This window comes from Falco naumanni, chromosome 10 (assembly GCF_017639655.2).
Source record: "Falco naumanni isolate bFalNau1 chromosome 10, bFalNau1.pat, whole genome shotgun sequence".
Classification (NCBI taxonomy): domain Eukaryota; kingdom Metazoa; phylum Chordata; class Aves; order Falconiformes; family Falconidae; genus Falco; species Falco naumanni.
Window position 1 is genome coordinate 21,792,006 of NC_054063.1, and position 15,196 is coordinate 21,807,201.

The 15,196-nt window shown below is 54.2% G+C and overlaps 1 protein-coding gene across 1 annotated transcript in view; it reads left to right on the forward strand.

Moving 5' to 3' along the window:
- Positions 1-15,196, forward strand: part of NOL4L (nucleolar protein 4 like) — a 61,067-nt gene that overhangs the window by 9,035 nt on the left and 36,836 nt on the right. The window contains 2 exon segments of the mRNA XM_040608849.1: positions 8,669-8,824; positions 12,538-12,649. Of these exon segments, the coding sequence (XP_040464783.1) occupies positions 8,669-8,824; positions 12,538-12,649 (268 nt within the window).

Below are 15,196 nucleotides of genomic sequence, written 5' to 3' on the forward strand. Positions count from 1 at the left end.
TGCACAGGACCCCGCCTTGCAGAGCCACCTGTGCAGCCCAGAATAAATGCAAGTGCCTGCTCTCACCGAGGGTAGCTGCTGCTGTCTGTCTTGCTGGGTTCCTGTGTTGGAAAGGGGGTGATGGAGCCCAACATGATCGTTGTGGTTTGGCACTGTCTGCATTTAAGGCGCAGTATTCTTGAATCCTGCGTGCATGGCAGGGAGCAGCAGCAAGCGATGTGATGGTGCTGGGGCGTAAAGCGGGAAATCGGTATTTCCAGGCTCCGGCATCCGGGATGGGCTGTGCTGGAGCCGCTGTGGTGTGGCGTGGCTGAGTCCTGCAGTGCCCTTACCTGGCGAGGAGGCTGGGTTTTGGGAGGGGAGGGTGTGCAGGCGTGTCGTCGTCATCCCCCCCCTCCCCCCCCCCCCCCCCCCAAACGGCTGCTGAGCTGTCAGCATTTTCCTAGAGGCACATCTTGCTGTTCCTGTGGGAGTCTCCGACTGTGGCCCACATACTCTGAACTGCCAGGGAACAGGGAGCTGACACCAGGATGCCATGCATCCAGGGCTCAGCCTCTCAGCCCAGCCTGACCTTGGTTTACTGTAGCATCATTTTTAACTTATTTTACATAATTTTGCTTGCCACTGATGAGCTGAACTGCCACTGCTGCTCTGTACCTCCTCCTACTTAGTTTCATTTTGACACCACCGTGTCCTCGCTGCAGGTATGATGATGTCGCCCGGCTGCCCTAACACTGCTGGGTCTGTTCCCAGGAAGACAGGGGTCACCTTGCTGTGACAGGTAACCTCATCACTTGTTACAGTGGCTTGTCCCCCTCCAACTTGAAAGATTTTGCTTTGGCGGTGATTTTTGTTAGATTAGTGGCCCAGCGCTGTGGAGATTGCTCACAGTGATAAGTTACTTCAAGAAGAGCCAGCTCTGAATACGTTCTGAGTTTATGTTACAGCTATATATTTTCAATATTGTTTAGACTTCTAGTTTTAGATTTATTTCAGGATTCTGTAGAATATGAACACTCTTCTAATTATAAATGCAGTTTACCATTTCACCCCCTTTTTTCCACCCTGGTAGCATGCCCCCCCAATCACCTAAACCACAATCCAAATGACTTTAAGATACTGCTGCCCATCTTTGCAGATTTATTAAGTAAAAACCCACTCAAACTCACATTTTAACTCTGCCCATTTCAAAATAAGATGAAACACTGCAACATTATAATAATGCCCAAATAATAATGTCCGTGACCCCTTCCCTCATAGAGAGCCATGGCACAACGCTTCTCCCATGCAGGTCATGGCATGCCACAGAGCCCAGCAGTGTGGTGGTCCCCAGCTGACGGGTGGGAAGAGCACAGCTCCAGGGGAGCAGGTTCCCCAGCAGGTCATTTGGGTGCTCTGCTCACGAGGTCACACCAGCTTTTCTTGCCAGAGCCAAGAGAAACGGTGCTCCGACGGCCGCTTGTGCTGCTCCACAGCACCCAGTATTCTGTTACCTTTGAAACAGCCTGCTGGCCTGCCTGGTAACCCTGCCTGTGCTCCCCGCTCGCTCCTGGCCGGCTGCGGGGTCATGGTTTTTGGGGAGCGCTGCACTTACCTCTGTGTGCCAGATCCAGCGGCTCCGCCGGCTGCCCCTGCCGGCACGCAGCCCAGTGCTCACCGGGAGGCAGCTCTGCTCTCCTGCGCGGTGCAAAATGTCCTCTGCATCCCGGGCAGAGCAGGCATCTGAGCAAGCTGCTGAGAAGGCATCTGAGCAAGCCTCTGCCTGCCAGGCTTCTCCTCCTTCCTCCGGGCAGGCCTGGGATGGAGGGCAGCCCCATTCCCCAGGGGAGCAGCCACCCACCAGACCCCGTGCCCACCCACCTCCCCTTGGCACGGGCCGGCAAGGCGCCCCGCAGCAAAGCCCGTAGCCCACCTGGGCCCTCGCCGCAGCTGGAGGCAGGGCTGCCATTTCCAGGCTCGCCCCTCCCAGGCCGCCGTGTTTTCATTCCCGAGCCTGGGAGCCGGGAGAGGAATAAGCCGAGGTCAGAGCAAAGGCCTGGACCCACCTCGGCAGCTGAGGCTGCTGAAAAGAGCAGCTCGCTTGTAAGAGGCGCCTGTCCCCCACCGAAAGACACACACCTCAGCTTTGTTTGCTGTCTAAAAATAATGCGCCCGGCTCCCCCTCACAAGGAGGTATTTACTTTGGGGTAAAAAAAAAAAAAAAAAAAAAAAAAAAAAAAGTATTGTGTACAGTTCTGCATAGAGAAACAATGTGAATGCACCCGGCGCAGGCTGGTGGCTGGGGCCTCGGGCACACCAGTCTGCCGGCTCCTGGCCTGAGTCAACGTGTAGCTTTGGGAAAATGACTTATTCTTTGTGCCTTGGTTTCCCCTGGAGAAATGAACTCTCCTGGGCTGGAGTGATGCTTAGCTGATCCACAGAGCCGGGCCTGTTTTTACTGCAGTAAGTAGGGCTGTAGCTGTAAGTGCAGGATGGAGTTTCATGTTTGCTTGGTGGTTCATGCAAAACGACATATAAATGCTTAGCGCAGAGAAACATCATCAACATTTTAGCAACCACTTTCCCCCCATTTTTCAACCAGAAACGATCAGAAAAATTTCCCAGCAAAATATTTCCAGGAGAAAAAAAGCATGAAATCTGTGAGAGCATTTCCTCGGTTCTTCTCATGGGTTCTTTATATTAGGAGCAATACAGCTAATACTGTTCTCAGCCTAGCATTTCCCCAGTGCCTATTTCCAAGGCACGCACTGTGCCCGTGGCATGAGGGACAAGAGGAAGAGGGAAGTTCGAGGAATCTAGCTCTTCTTTCTCCTCACAGCATTAGCAGAGGGAGCCTGCTGTGGTTTAACATATCCCCCGCAAAAGCTGCTTTCATCCTACACCTAAATACCATGAGGAGTGAACTTCCTAAAGCCCTGGAGAAGTCTAAATATAGAAGCCAATCAAGGGCTGACTTCCCAGAGATGAGAAGTACCAAGAACAGTTTCTTGATCAAAAGTTGTAAGAGTCCATATTGAAATAAAAAGTCTTTCAGTACTGAAGCCTGTGCAGGAGTAACTGCAGAGGTGGGCTGTACTGCTGGGGGTGCCTGTGGCACCGGGCACAGGAGGTGGCAGGGATGGTGGTGGGCTGCCTGGGGAGACAGACTCAAGGTATCATCTCTGGAGCGCCTGACGGGGATGACTCTGATGGCATGGCAGGATTTCATCCCTTACTCTATGTCGCAGTTTCTGTCCTCTGTAGGTGCCAACTGCTTTTTCCTGTGCATGTCCACTCCCCCTTTACAGCTGGTAATTTTTTTCAGAAAAACAAAAACGCAACTTGTAGGAAATTAGAAAGGCGCCTTGAAGAGAAAAGAGCAGTGGAGTGCTCAGATAAAACATAAACCCAAGTTTGCTTATTTGTAAATAGGTATGTGATGGCACCTTTGTGCATGCAGCAGAGGGAACCACCCAGGAAGGGTGAGGGATGGCTGATTGCCACGGGGAGAGCGCTGCTGGCCCTGGGCTGAGGAACCCACAGTTGTGCCATGGGGCGGCTTACGCCAGCGTGGGATCGGGGAACCCTGATCCTGGCCCGGCCAGGGGACAGCAGCTGTGCCCCGCTGCCAGACGCAGGCGGAGCGAACCGTGCTGCCTCTCCTGCATGCAAGGGAGGTGACCTTGGGGGGCAGCTCGATAACAGCTGGCCCCAAACCTCCCGTTCAGGTGTCCCAGGGATGACAGTGACAACAGCTCTTCCAGACAGCAGCAGGAAATTAAGAGTTTAACCGAAAGACTCTGTCTGGGGTGGGGGGGGGGCGGGGGGGGGGAGGGGGGGGGGAGATGCTGTGGTTGAGAGATACGGAGACAAATGCTTTCATGTGGGAAGTGCGAGAAGAGGCGAGGGCAGAGGGTCTGCTCCCCAGGCAGAGAACAGAGTGCAGCCATTATCAGGCAGGGCTTTGCCGGCAGGAAGCGTCTTTTGACTCACAGGAAGCTGAATTTGGCTGGTATCAGCCCGTCATGCGAAGGCCGGGGCAGCGCTTTATCTGCCATTGAACGCAGCAGATGGGGAAGCAGTCAGCGTTCCCTCCCATCCCACCCCTGCTCCAGCACCCCCTGCCCGATGGCCCTCCAGAGTACCCCCTCTCAAAAGGGACGCTTCCCGGCGGAGCCCCGCAGCGGGGCAGCTTGCTGGGCCCTGGAGCTGCGGCCTGGCTGGAGCAGGCAGAGGTTGCCTCTGCCAGCCGGTGCAAGGGCAGAGCCGGGACCCTCCAAGCTGCTGAACCCAGCAGCGCCCACCCTGCTCGGTCTGAATTGGAGCTGGGAGCATGCAGGCTTCAGGGAGCTGGCTCCCTGGCTTGCAGCTCGGATGAAATCTTCCCAGATTCTCCCAAATCAGAGTCCGAGGTGGGGAAGGTTTGCAGGGACAGGGTGCTTGCTGCGCCGAGCCCGCTGCTCGTCCCTTGGCCTCCCAGTGGAGTTGGCCCGGGCAGGGAGTCTGGTTTCGTGCGGGGCTGTGGCCGCTCGCAGGGGCCCGGCGTGGAGGTCAGCGCGGGGCAGCGCCCAGGGGATCGGATGGCAGCTGCAGGCCTCAGACCTGCTGCCCCGCCGAAAACCCAGGCTGCTGTCAGCGCTGCAGCGTCGCTGGGAATGGCTCCGGTTCTGGCGGTTTCACACGGGCCAGGCAGCTGAGGAACGGCTGCAGAGGCCTGCGGAGCCCCAGCAGGCGCTGGGAGTGGAGAGGGCCAGCCAGGGAAGCCTGTGGACGCCGCCGCTGGGCTCCAAGGCAGGGCAGGTCCATGGGGGAGCCACGGCAGGGCTGCCGCGGGGGGGCTTGGCCGGTGGCTGGGGCCTGGAGGCGGCCGGAGCCTGCCCCGGCCCCGGGGCTGACCCGCACAGGGTCCGGGAGGTGCGGGAGGCGGCCTGGCCTGGGGGGCCTGGCTGGGCTGGGGGCCCTGCCCGCGGCCGGTCCGTGCCGGGCGTTGGGGCACCCTGGGCGGGCGTGAGGAGGAGCCGGCGGCGGGCCCGGCCCGGCCCGGCCCGGGGGAGCGGATTACTGCCGGCAGCGCGCCGGTTGCCATGGCTACCCCGCTACCTGCCGGCGGGCCTCAGCCCGGGCCGGGCGGGGGTGCCTCCCCGCCTCCCTCCCCGCCGCCGCGGCAGATGTCACCGCCGCGCAGCCGGCCGGCTCCCGGCCCCGCCGCCGCACCGGGCGCTGCGGGCCGCCCTCCCCTCCCGCCCCCCTCCAGCCCGCTCCCCGCCCGGCCGGTGGGCGGCCGCGCTGAGGGGAAGGGCGGAGGGCCCGGGCCGGGCAGCGGCGGAGCTGCCGCGGCGGGCGGGGGGGACCACGCGGCGGGCCGGGCAGGCCCCGGGGGCCGGGGCCGGGCTGCCCGCGGCGGCGGCGGCAGGCGGTTGCCGAGAACAAAGCTGCTGGGGCAGGGGCTCGGCGGGCGGGCGCTGCCAGCGCCATGGCCGGTCCCCACGCGTGAGGGAGCGCGGCCCGGCCCCGCGCCGCAGCCCAGCCCGACATGGCTGTCGCCCGCCCGTGCTCTTGGCTGGCCGCGGCGGGCGCCGCAGCTCCCGATGCAGGGCGCAGGGCGTGAGGCGAGCCCGGCCCGAGGCAGCCACGCTCCCAGCTGCGGATGGCGCCCGCCGGGCCGAGCGCAGGAGGCGGCTGTGCCGGGGAGCCGGGGCCGGGGCGGCCGGGGAGCGGCGGCATGGGGCCGGGGGCACTGGGCAGCTGCAGGGGGCCGTGGCACAGCGGCCGTGCGGGGGCTGGCGCGGAGGGCAGGAGGACAGGAGGTGCAGCGGCTTGCGGGGTGTGAGGGGGGGGCTGCGGAGAGATGTGGGGCTGGAGGAGATGGGGAAGACAAAGAACACTGGGCGAGAAAAGGACCTGATGGATAAGCTGAAGGACAGGGAGCGCTGGGGAGGAGGCAGGAGCAGGGGGGCAAGACCCGCAGGATGGGGAACGCAGGGATGGAAAAGCAGGAGAGACCCAGAAGGGAGAGAGACAAATTAATGCTGGGCAAATATAGGGAAAGAGGGGATGCCTGGAAGGTGGCAAAGGGACTTCCTCTCCTCAGGACATGAAATGCCGCCTGCTTCCAAGTGCCTGTGTCAAGGCTGAGCTTTGCTCCTGAAATCTTTATTTTGGGAGCAAGCGACTTCCAATAAAGCCCCAACACCAGGAGGGGGTAAAAGCATCCCTTATTCCTACCCTTCTTCCCAACTCAATTTTTATTGCTTTTTAAATCTAAGGGGTTTTAAAGCGTTCTGAGATATTACGGGCTCTGACTCGTGCCTTAAATACTCGTGAGCAATACTGGGTGTGGAAGGAGGAGCCAGAGGGGCGTGGGCCCCTGTGAAAGGTAGTCTATAGCACGTATGTCCTCTTTAAGTCCTAGGTCAATGTTTTGTTATATTGCCAGATATAAACCTCTGTAATCCTAGAAGCACTTACTTGATACAGCTTCTTATATCCAGTGGCTTTGATACCGCTTGCATCTCACCTGCTTCCCAGAGCTAAATAATCATCATGGGGAGAGAAGTCACAAGGTTGAAGAGGGGATGGAGAGATGCGAGGAGTCAGGGGAGGGTCACTGCAGGGAATGGGATGTCAGGGAGGCAGCTCCAGCATTTGGCATCCAGCTGGGGTGGAGAGGAAGGCAGTGCTAGATGCAGAGAGGCTGTAGCCATGCCCAGACCCTGAGGTTACCTTAACTGCATTCATGCTGAAACCCAGGTGGAAATAGGGAACCACTGGCCATGCAGGGAGGAGGGTATTGGTCGGTTGGGATGGCCCCGGAATTGGTGATTTGTGTGTGGGGTCAGTTACGACCTTTATTTTGAGGGCTCTGCTTGTTGCATCTGACTGTGCTTTTCTCCTGATGCATTTTCCTTTGTCCTTTTTCTGTAATTATCCTCATTTCAACCCTGCTCTGAGGATTATTGGTCAGTAGGAAGCCTCCTAATGCCCGTTTCTCCTTGGCAGGGGAATACCCATGCCCTCGATTAAAGTGAAACTCCCCGAATGGTGACAGAAGAAATTAGATCTATATTCCTCAAAGACACTCCCTCGGGCGAAGTTTCCCGACCCCCACCACAGCAGCCCTGCCACCCTGCCCCTTGTGTTCGTTCTCAATATTCTCTTTGTTACAGCCACCTTCATATAAGGCTCAGGGCTCCCCAGGGAAAGCAGAGGTGGTTTGTGTTGGAAAATCCTTGTGCCCATGTCCCGGGTGAGCACACCAACCCGTCCCACTGCAGTCCGTGCCCTGTACCGTTCTGAAATCAGGGTGAGGAGCCAACTTTAATAGGCAGCACTTTACATTAAGAGACTGCTTCCCCAAGATGTTGGGTAGTCTTTAGCAGAAGGCGGTCCCTCTAAATGATTGATTTTTGGGAGTCCCTTGACTGGTGGCTTAAAACCAGCATTTATTCAATCTATAGACCGTATAAGATACACAGAGCCCAACTGCCAATAACAACAGAAAATAAAGGGTAGGAGACTGGGTGTTCCCTTTGCATGCAGACCTCTGCCAGGCTCTGCCTGCACTCACAGATGCATGAATGCACGTGAAAAAGATAGTTTGCAGGTCGTTTAGATGTGCAGGTTGCTGCTCTCCAGCCTGGTGTGTACCAGCTGGACGCATCCTTGCATATCTTTTTGGAAAGCAGGCCTCACAGGGGCATAGTCTGCATGTATATAAGTATGCATACATATATATAATAGATGTATTTTTGTATACATACAGCTCTCTGTGCAACAATGGCATTTTTTCAAGGAGGAAGCTAAGTGACCTCCTAAAGCCTGGCCCTTTTTCAGTAGCCCCTGCCATTGCAGTAGCCACCTACTACCTCCCATTAGCACTCCCCGCTCTGGTGCTTTGTGCCGGAGCGCCGTTAGCAGCTGCCGGGTACCAAAGCCTGCCTCCCCTTCCCACAGCACACCCTGCCAGTGTGAGCTGACACCGTTGGTGCCAGTCAGCTCGGAGGAGCACTGCTCCCCACACTTCCCACTCCCATCAGTCTGTCACCACTGCCGTGTGGCAGAATTACTGCCTCCTGCTCTCCAGCACATCCTAACACACAAAGAGCTGTGCTGCTGCTGCCAGCGCTCAGCTGCTCTGCGTATGCGAGAGAGGGAGGGTGCCTTGGAAAGGTCAGTGCAGGAAAGGAGGGCGATTCTGTCTCCTTCCTTTAGGGGCTGTATCCTGGCATCACAGTGAAACCTTGTCCTCCTGGCTGATCCGTGTCCGCGGGGACTGAAGCCAGCGAGGCTGCCCCATGTCGCAGGGCTTCCCAGGATGGTTTAGTACCATGCACAGGTCCAAAGAGCTTTCCCTGCCTGTTCCCTGCCTTGCAGAATCATCCCAAATTATGAAAATTGAATTTCTTGATCGGTGGTGACTCCACTCTGGACTCTTCCCTTGTTTTTGTTCTTGGCCCAATTTCACTGGCAGCTTTAGCAGCACAACAGCAGCAGCCGCCACTGCCCTGGCTACAGCAGGATCCTCCCTGGAGCACTGTTTAATTTATCCCCCCGCATCCCCCCGTGCCCAACACAGCCCCAGGCTGGAGCACTGTGACTCTGCCCCCTCCAACCGCATTAGCCCCGGGCCGATCTCGTCACCCTTGTCACCCATTGCTGACACTAACTCAACTTGCCTGCACTGTTGTAGGGGGCAGATGGACTGTCGGAGCCCGAGGGCATCTCTCTGAAACGTGTGGCTGTGGTGGAAGATTTCTTTGACATCATATACTCGATGCATGTGGAGAGCTCATCGGAGCCGGGCAAAGCACCCAAACATGCCGGGCAGAAGAAAACCTACCGAGCGGTGAGACTCCCCCTCTGCATGCCCGGAGCAGCGAGGGGACGGGAGCGAAGGGGCAGAGGGGCTGTGGGAACGAGCATCCCGCGGGGATGGGGACGAGAAGGGAGGCAGAAGCAGAGCTGCTGGTGGGAGGCAGAGGCGAAGGGGAGTCCTGTTTGCCTGTGCGGGGAGGCGTGAGAAAGGAGTCGTTTAAAGGCAGAGCAGCTGTGCTTGGGAGATGGGAAAGCGGGCTGCAGTGGCAGCACAGCGGTACGGCTGCTTGGAAAGACCAAGTGAATCATACAAAGACAACTGTACGTATCTGAGGGGGAAAAAAAAAAGAAAAAGGGAAATGCTCAGTATTACTGATGGACGAGGGGATGTTTGCCCAGTCCCCTGCACACTCTGCTCTGTGCCATCTGCCTCCCTGTCTCCCTTGGCCAGAGGGAAATGTCTCGTGTGGGCCTTGTAGGGCAGGAGCAGCCAGAAAGGGGGATGGGGCACGGCTGAAGCCCACCCCTCTTCCCCAGCTGGGTAGATGCTCTCACCAGCCCATCCTGGGTTCCCTCCCGTACAAAATGGAGGCAGGCACTGAGCTAAGTCTCGTCAGGTGCTCCATGGATGCTGAGAACCAGCTCTATCCATCCTGAAACCACTCTAGTTAGGTCAGGAATAATTTAGCTTGAAGTGTGCTTCTCCAGGGAGCTTGCTGTTTCTCCTGACTCTGCACAGCCCTTCAATGCAAACATTTGGGCTCTGCTTTTACAAGAAGAGCTGAATTTACTGTCCAAAACCAATCTGCTCCCTTGAATCCCACAGCCCTAAGGACCAGGTCGCTTAGAGACAGAAGTGGCTGGCTGGCAGCTCGTGTCTCTGGTGTATACATCATCTTGGAGAGGTCTGTGCGGGCTGCCCTGGTCTCTGCGATGATGCCTGAGATTATGCAGGGCTTGGTGCGCTGCCCGAGCCAGCTCAGGGGTGGAGCCTGCCCTGCCTGTCCTGCCTGCATGTGTCCCTGGGTCCATCCCCGGCTGTTCACGCTGGCAGTGCTGGAGGGGCAGCCCAGCACCCTGCAGCCCCCCGCACGTGGTGGGGACCTCCAGGGAGCCGGGCTCTGAACACAGAGCTCATGGCATTGCTCCGCAACTCCTGCCCCTGTGGCAGAGCCCGGGGCCGGGGGCCAGGGCACAGGCTGACCCTCCCCAGCTGGGGGCAGGTGACCTCTTTATGGTGCGAGGGGGGGCAGCCCCACCAGCATGACCACAATTGAAAAACTCCGCTCATTTCCCCAGCAGACCACTCCGACCCTCCCCTAATTCCTTCAATTCAGCTCTCTGGAGGGCTAATCTGTGCCCTGCACAGCCTCAGGGGAGCAGGCTGGATCCGTCTGTTTTCCCAGGCCTGCTCACAGCAGTCAGAGCTTCACGCTCCACCCCTCCGTCTCCCTCTTGAGCTGAGATCATCACATTAGCGGCCTGTATCCCCTCCTGACCTGGCAGGAGGCTGCTGGCAGGGCTGGCTGGCCTCCCTCCTGCCCTGTCTCCCCAGAGCGCCTTTGCAGCCGGGTCTGGGAGGTGAAATGCTGCATAGCACGCCCCGCGCCGTGCCTCGGGTGCACAAAGGGAGGCTGCTGGGCAGTCAGCTCGGGAGGCTTCAGTGTCCCTTGCCGTTTCCCTCCCTCTCCCTTTCCCCACCGTTTCTGATTAGAGGCACTGGAGAGTTTGCCCTTGTCCGTGACCTCTGGAGGGAGGCAATCAGAAAGGGAATTTGGATGGGAGATAACTCATCAAGGAAGCTGTCTGCTCTGCAGAGCATCAAATCAGCTGAGAAATAACAACTGTATCACTAAAATTAGCTGAACATTTGCGGCAGAGATTATGGGCTTGCTGGAGCAAAAAGAGGCAGGGAAACTGGGCTCAGCCCCACGGGCAGTTTGCAGGGACAGTTCTCTGCCTGCGCCACAATACCACATTTGCCACCAGCAATTTTCAGGCCCCTGATTTCAGTGTTTCTGCAGGAGTCCCTAGCGCTTCTGCATTGATAAATACCGCACAGGGGCAAAGGCTGTGCTGGGGCATCCGCTCAGTCACAACCGAGCTCGATGGGGCTGCAGCTAAATAGACAGAATGCCATGAGGACCAGGCACTGCATCCTCCATTTGAAACGGCTGGGACAAGGTCCCTGGCTGAACTTTCCACCCATCTGGCACTAGCGTGCGTGTAAAACCTCGGGCTCTGCTGCCGCTCAGTGGAGATGAATGTCTCTCTCCCACCGCAGCGCTGGGTCACGGGGCTGCTTTAGCCGCGATCAGGCAAACCCTCTGCCCCATTGCACTTCTTAGAATCGTAGAATCTTCTGTAACATTATTTTATTCCAAGCTTCAGCATCACCCTTTCCTGTAGGGTAGAAAAACGCTTGGAATTTAGGTATTTTTAATTTTTGTTAACAAAATAGGGCAGGAGGATGATGCCCACCGGTCAGAGGAGAGGGATCAGGACGTCCTGGGCTGCTCTCCTGGCTCGTCACCAGCCATCACTCGCGAGGTGTCTGGTTGCAGCCCTGCTTCCCTTCCGAGCCCCACTTCTGCCGGGCTCACAGCCCTGAGGACTGGCACAAACAATTGAATTTCTGTCTGCTTTATGACCCCACTTGTAAGTGCTGTGACCCCTCCTGGGGTCACGGCCCCTGGTTTGGGAACCTCCGTGCTAGGACAAGTCACTTAGACCAAACAGGATGGGTGATTAACCGTAGGAACCAACCCCAAAGTAAGAGGTGGGCTCTCCACCTCTTACTGCCTTCCAATTAAGACCAGATGTCTTCCTGGAGGATGTTTTAGGGAAACCTCAGGCTACTGGGCTGCAGGAGAACCTGGGTGATGTTCCCTGACTTGTGCTATGCAGAAGGTCACACTCCATGATTTGATGGTCTCTTACGGCCTTAAAGAAATCTACATTACAATTGCTTAATTCCTTCTAATAACCTAGTCCTGATTACTAGAAATACTGTAAAATTGCTGCTGGCAGGTATTAATTGGAATAAGACTTTGGATAGCCAGGCACCTTCTGTGGGTGCTTAGGTCTGGATATAGTGTTTAACTTCAAGCATCCAAGTTTTAAATATTTATCCTTAGCTTTTCCTCTTCTGTAAAATATAAATATCACACAAAGGTTCAGGAGACTTAATTCATTACTGTTTATAAAAATGTTTTCAATTCCCTAGATAAAATATGTCACAGAAGTGCAAAGTATTATTAACAGTAATTGATTGTCATTGTGGGAAAAAGTGACCTGCCCTTACGAAAGATTAATGGATTCTTCAGGTTACTGGTGTGATGGTAATTAACAATGCAAACAGCTGATGAGACCTTACCTTCTCATTTGATTCTTCCACATTCGTAGCTTCCCTCTTCCCAGACTCTGAGTGGGAATGGAGAAGAGTTTCTGGGGAGGTATGGCTACGCAGGGCGAGGGTCTGTTCATTTGCATCTCAGTGCTGCTCTGACACACCAGTTGTGCTCCCAAAATGTTTCTCCATCAACAGCTGCTCCAGGGGGAGGGGTTCAGGGATCCCAGGACCAACCCGAAGGGAACGATGTGTTGCTGTGAGTCATTGATGCTCTTGTCTAGGCTGAGAGGGCGAGGTGGGAGGCTGCCCGTGGTCTCCCCTGCCCTCCACCTGGCTCTCCATTAGGCATTCCCCCTCACCCAGGACATACAGCTGTCTCATTGTTTTCCCAGATTGCAGAGACCTATGCTTTTCTCCCGAGAGAAGCTGTGACCAGGTTCCTGATGAGTTGCACCGAGTGCCAGAAGAGGATGCATTTCAACTCCAACGGACTGGAGCCCAAAGGTAAAGGCGATGAGTTCTGCCAGCAGAGCTGACACAGCATTTCATACCAGCGTGGTAGCACTGGTAGCTGTCAGGATACTGCCCCATCGACGAGATGCTTCTTAACCTAACGGTTTTCCTAATGTGTGTTATTTTTCATGCACTTTTATAGCCAAGCTGAAAGAATTGCTTAAATCTGGTTTCTCTGCCACTGTTTTCAGCTTAAAGAGTAGAAGCAGTCTAGCTTTCTTTCCAAGCTTCCCCAGTGCAACCATACAAAGCGTGGGTCAAAAATATTACAGATATGTCTGCAACCAACCCATAATTGTGTGTGGGTGGAAGCTTCAGTTTCTGAAAAAAGTGACCTAAAGTTTTTCCTTTAAACGATTAATTTTGTAATGAAAGACACTGGATATATCTGAATAACTGAAGTTTCTGATAAAGGAGTAATTTGCAATAATTAATGGATATGCTTATCATGATCCTATGTTTGATAGCAGAAAGTGTTTTGGTAATCAAAGTTATATTATGCCTATGTATACAACCAATTAGCATGGCCATTGTGGTGGTTGGCTCATTACGGTTCTTTTGTAAACGGAATCAACCCGCAGCTCCTAGGCCTAAAAGATATGAGCAGTGCATAGGGTGGGACCACGTTTCCTTCCAGAGTGAATGGTTAAGGCTGATGTTCGTGTGTTGTTTTCTGAATTACAAATTTGTTTTCATGATCAAATGCAAAGCATCAAACTGACTCTGAGAGGCTTCACCCAACAGAATTGCTTCTTTAAAAAAATTGCTACTTTAAAAAAAGTAAGCTGCAGAGAGTTAGACTATTTCAGAACTATTAAAGCAAACAGGCTCATTTGGCAGCTCTTATCAAGCAGAGGAGCAGAATTAAATGAACAAAGGACCCAACAATAGAAAATTTCTAGTATTAAATATCGATTTCCAACTGTTTACTGCTAGGAGCAGAGCTAAGGACCACCCAGAGGTTCCGTTTAAGTGGATTATGTGTGCCAGCTATCCAAAGCTAGTGACTGAAATGCTTTGTACCTGTTATATTTTTTTAGAAACTCTCCCAAATAATCCTATGTGACATTTATTAGCCTAAGCTCTATTACTGCAGCACTTCCCACTCTGCCGGCTAAGGGCCCGATCCCACTTTCCAATTAGGTCAAGGGAAGTTTTGGCCTTTGGCCTCACTGGAGGCAAACCTGACCTTTACACTGATTGTGCTGCATCCATCATGGGTGACATTCCAAGTACTGCAGCTGCAGCAGTCAGCTCAGTGGATGGCAAGGACAATGGGATGAGTCAGGCCAACAAGGTAGTTGCCTGTTGGCTTGACCCAAACCAGGACACTTTACTACATACTTGGCTCTAGCCGAGCAGTCAGCCCTGGAGCTCGGGATCCCTTCTCAGAAGGCGACTGATGAAAATGCTCATTGTTCCTTCAGGGGCTCTCTCCTGCCCACCCACCATCCCCACTTCTCCCGTGCCTCTCCCAGTGGCACAGCACCGATCTGGGCTCAGAAGGAGCTCAGAGAACACCAGGTACTGAGTATCCTTCCCAAAGCAGTCCCAGCTGTGGAAACCATCATCAGGGCTGAGATCTGGCTGTCCTGAGCAAATTCATAAATGAATATAAATTATCAGTTATTTACATAAAGCTTTCCTCCTTAGCAGTTCTTTTAAAAATGAACAGGAGAACAGGATCCCACACATAAAAGGTCCTGCTTCTCACCCACCAGGAATGGAAGGACAGAAGTGCCTTTCTGCTCTGAGTTGTGCCTAAATAGTGACTAAGTACCTGTGAAAATGCTCAGAGTAGATTAGATAAGGTAACCTTTACTGGGGAAGAGTGCCTGATTTCACTGCTGCATATTCAGATATTTATTGGGACCAAATTGCCTTGGGGTCATAGAAGAATTACCTAGGTGTGTGCACGTACATACACAGGTACAAGCATATGTAGATACAGTTTAATGCAGTAAGATGAAAAAATTTGAGTCATTCCCATCCTTTCCTGCTTCTCTTGTCCATTAAATGAGTCTCAACACATTTCATTTGCGATCACAAAAATCCCTAATTAAATATATTTGACATCAAACCCTGGAGGGCACCCACATAGTTCTTAAAATCAAATTGTCTTGCTCATGGGAAACTTTTAACATCACTGGACTTCACTGTGATCTCTTTACACTGTCAAGCGTGGAATTAGGATTGAAACCATTTTACTTTAAACCATTCTGCCTATTCCATCTGTGTGTCCAACTACTGGGGCATGTGATATAGATAATTTTTTTGCAAAATGAGCTAAAGGATTCCAGGAGCCCCCTCTGGTGACGTAGGCTATGAGAATTGTTCCCATGGAGTCCCCCAGGCTTTTTAAAACAAAGAGTTTTTTTCTTTTAAAACAAAAAAGGTTTCAGTTTCTTGGGCTCAAGCTCTTATCTGTTGCAGTTGCACAAGTTCACAGTAAATTTGTGGCTGCTAATGGGATTATTCCAGATTTACATCAGGATGGTTTTAGGCAGAATCTAAGCACCAAAGATCATCTACCTCCCT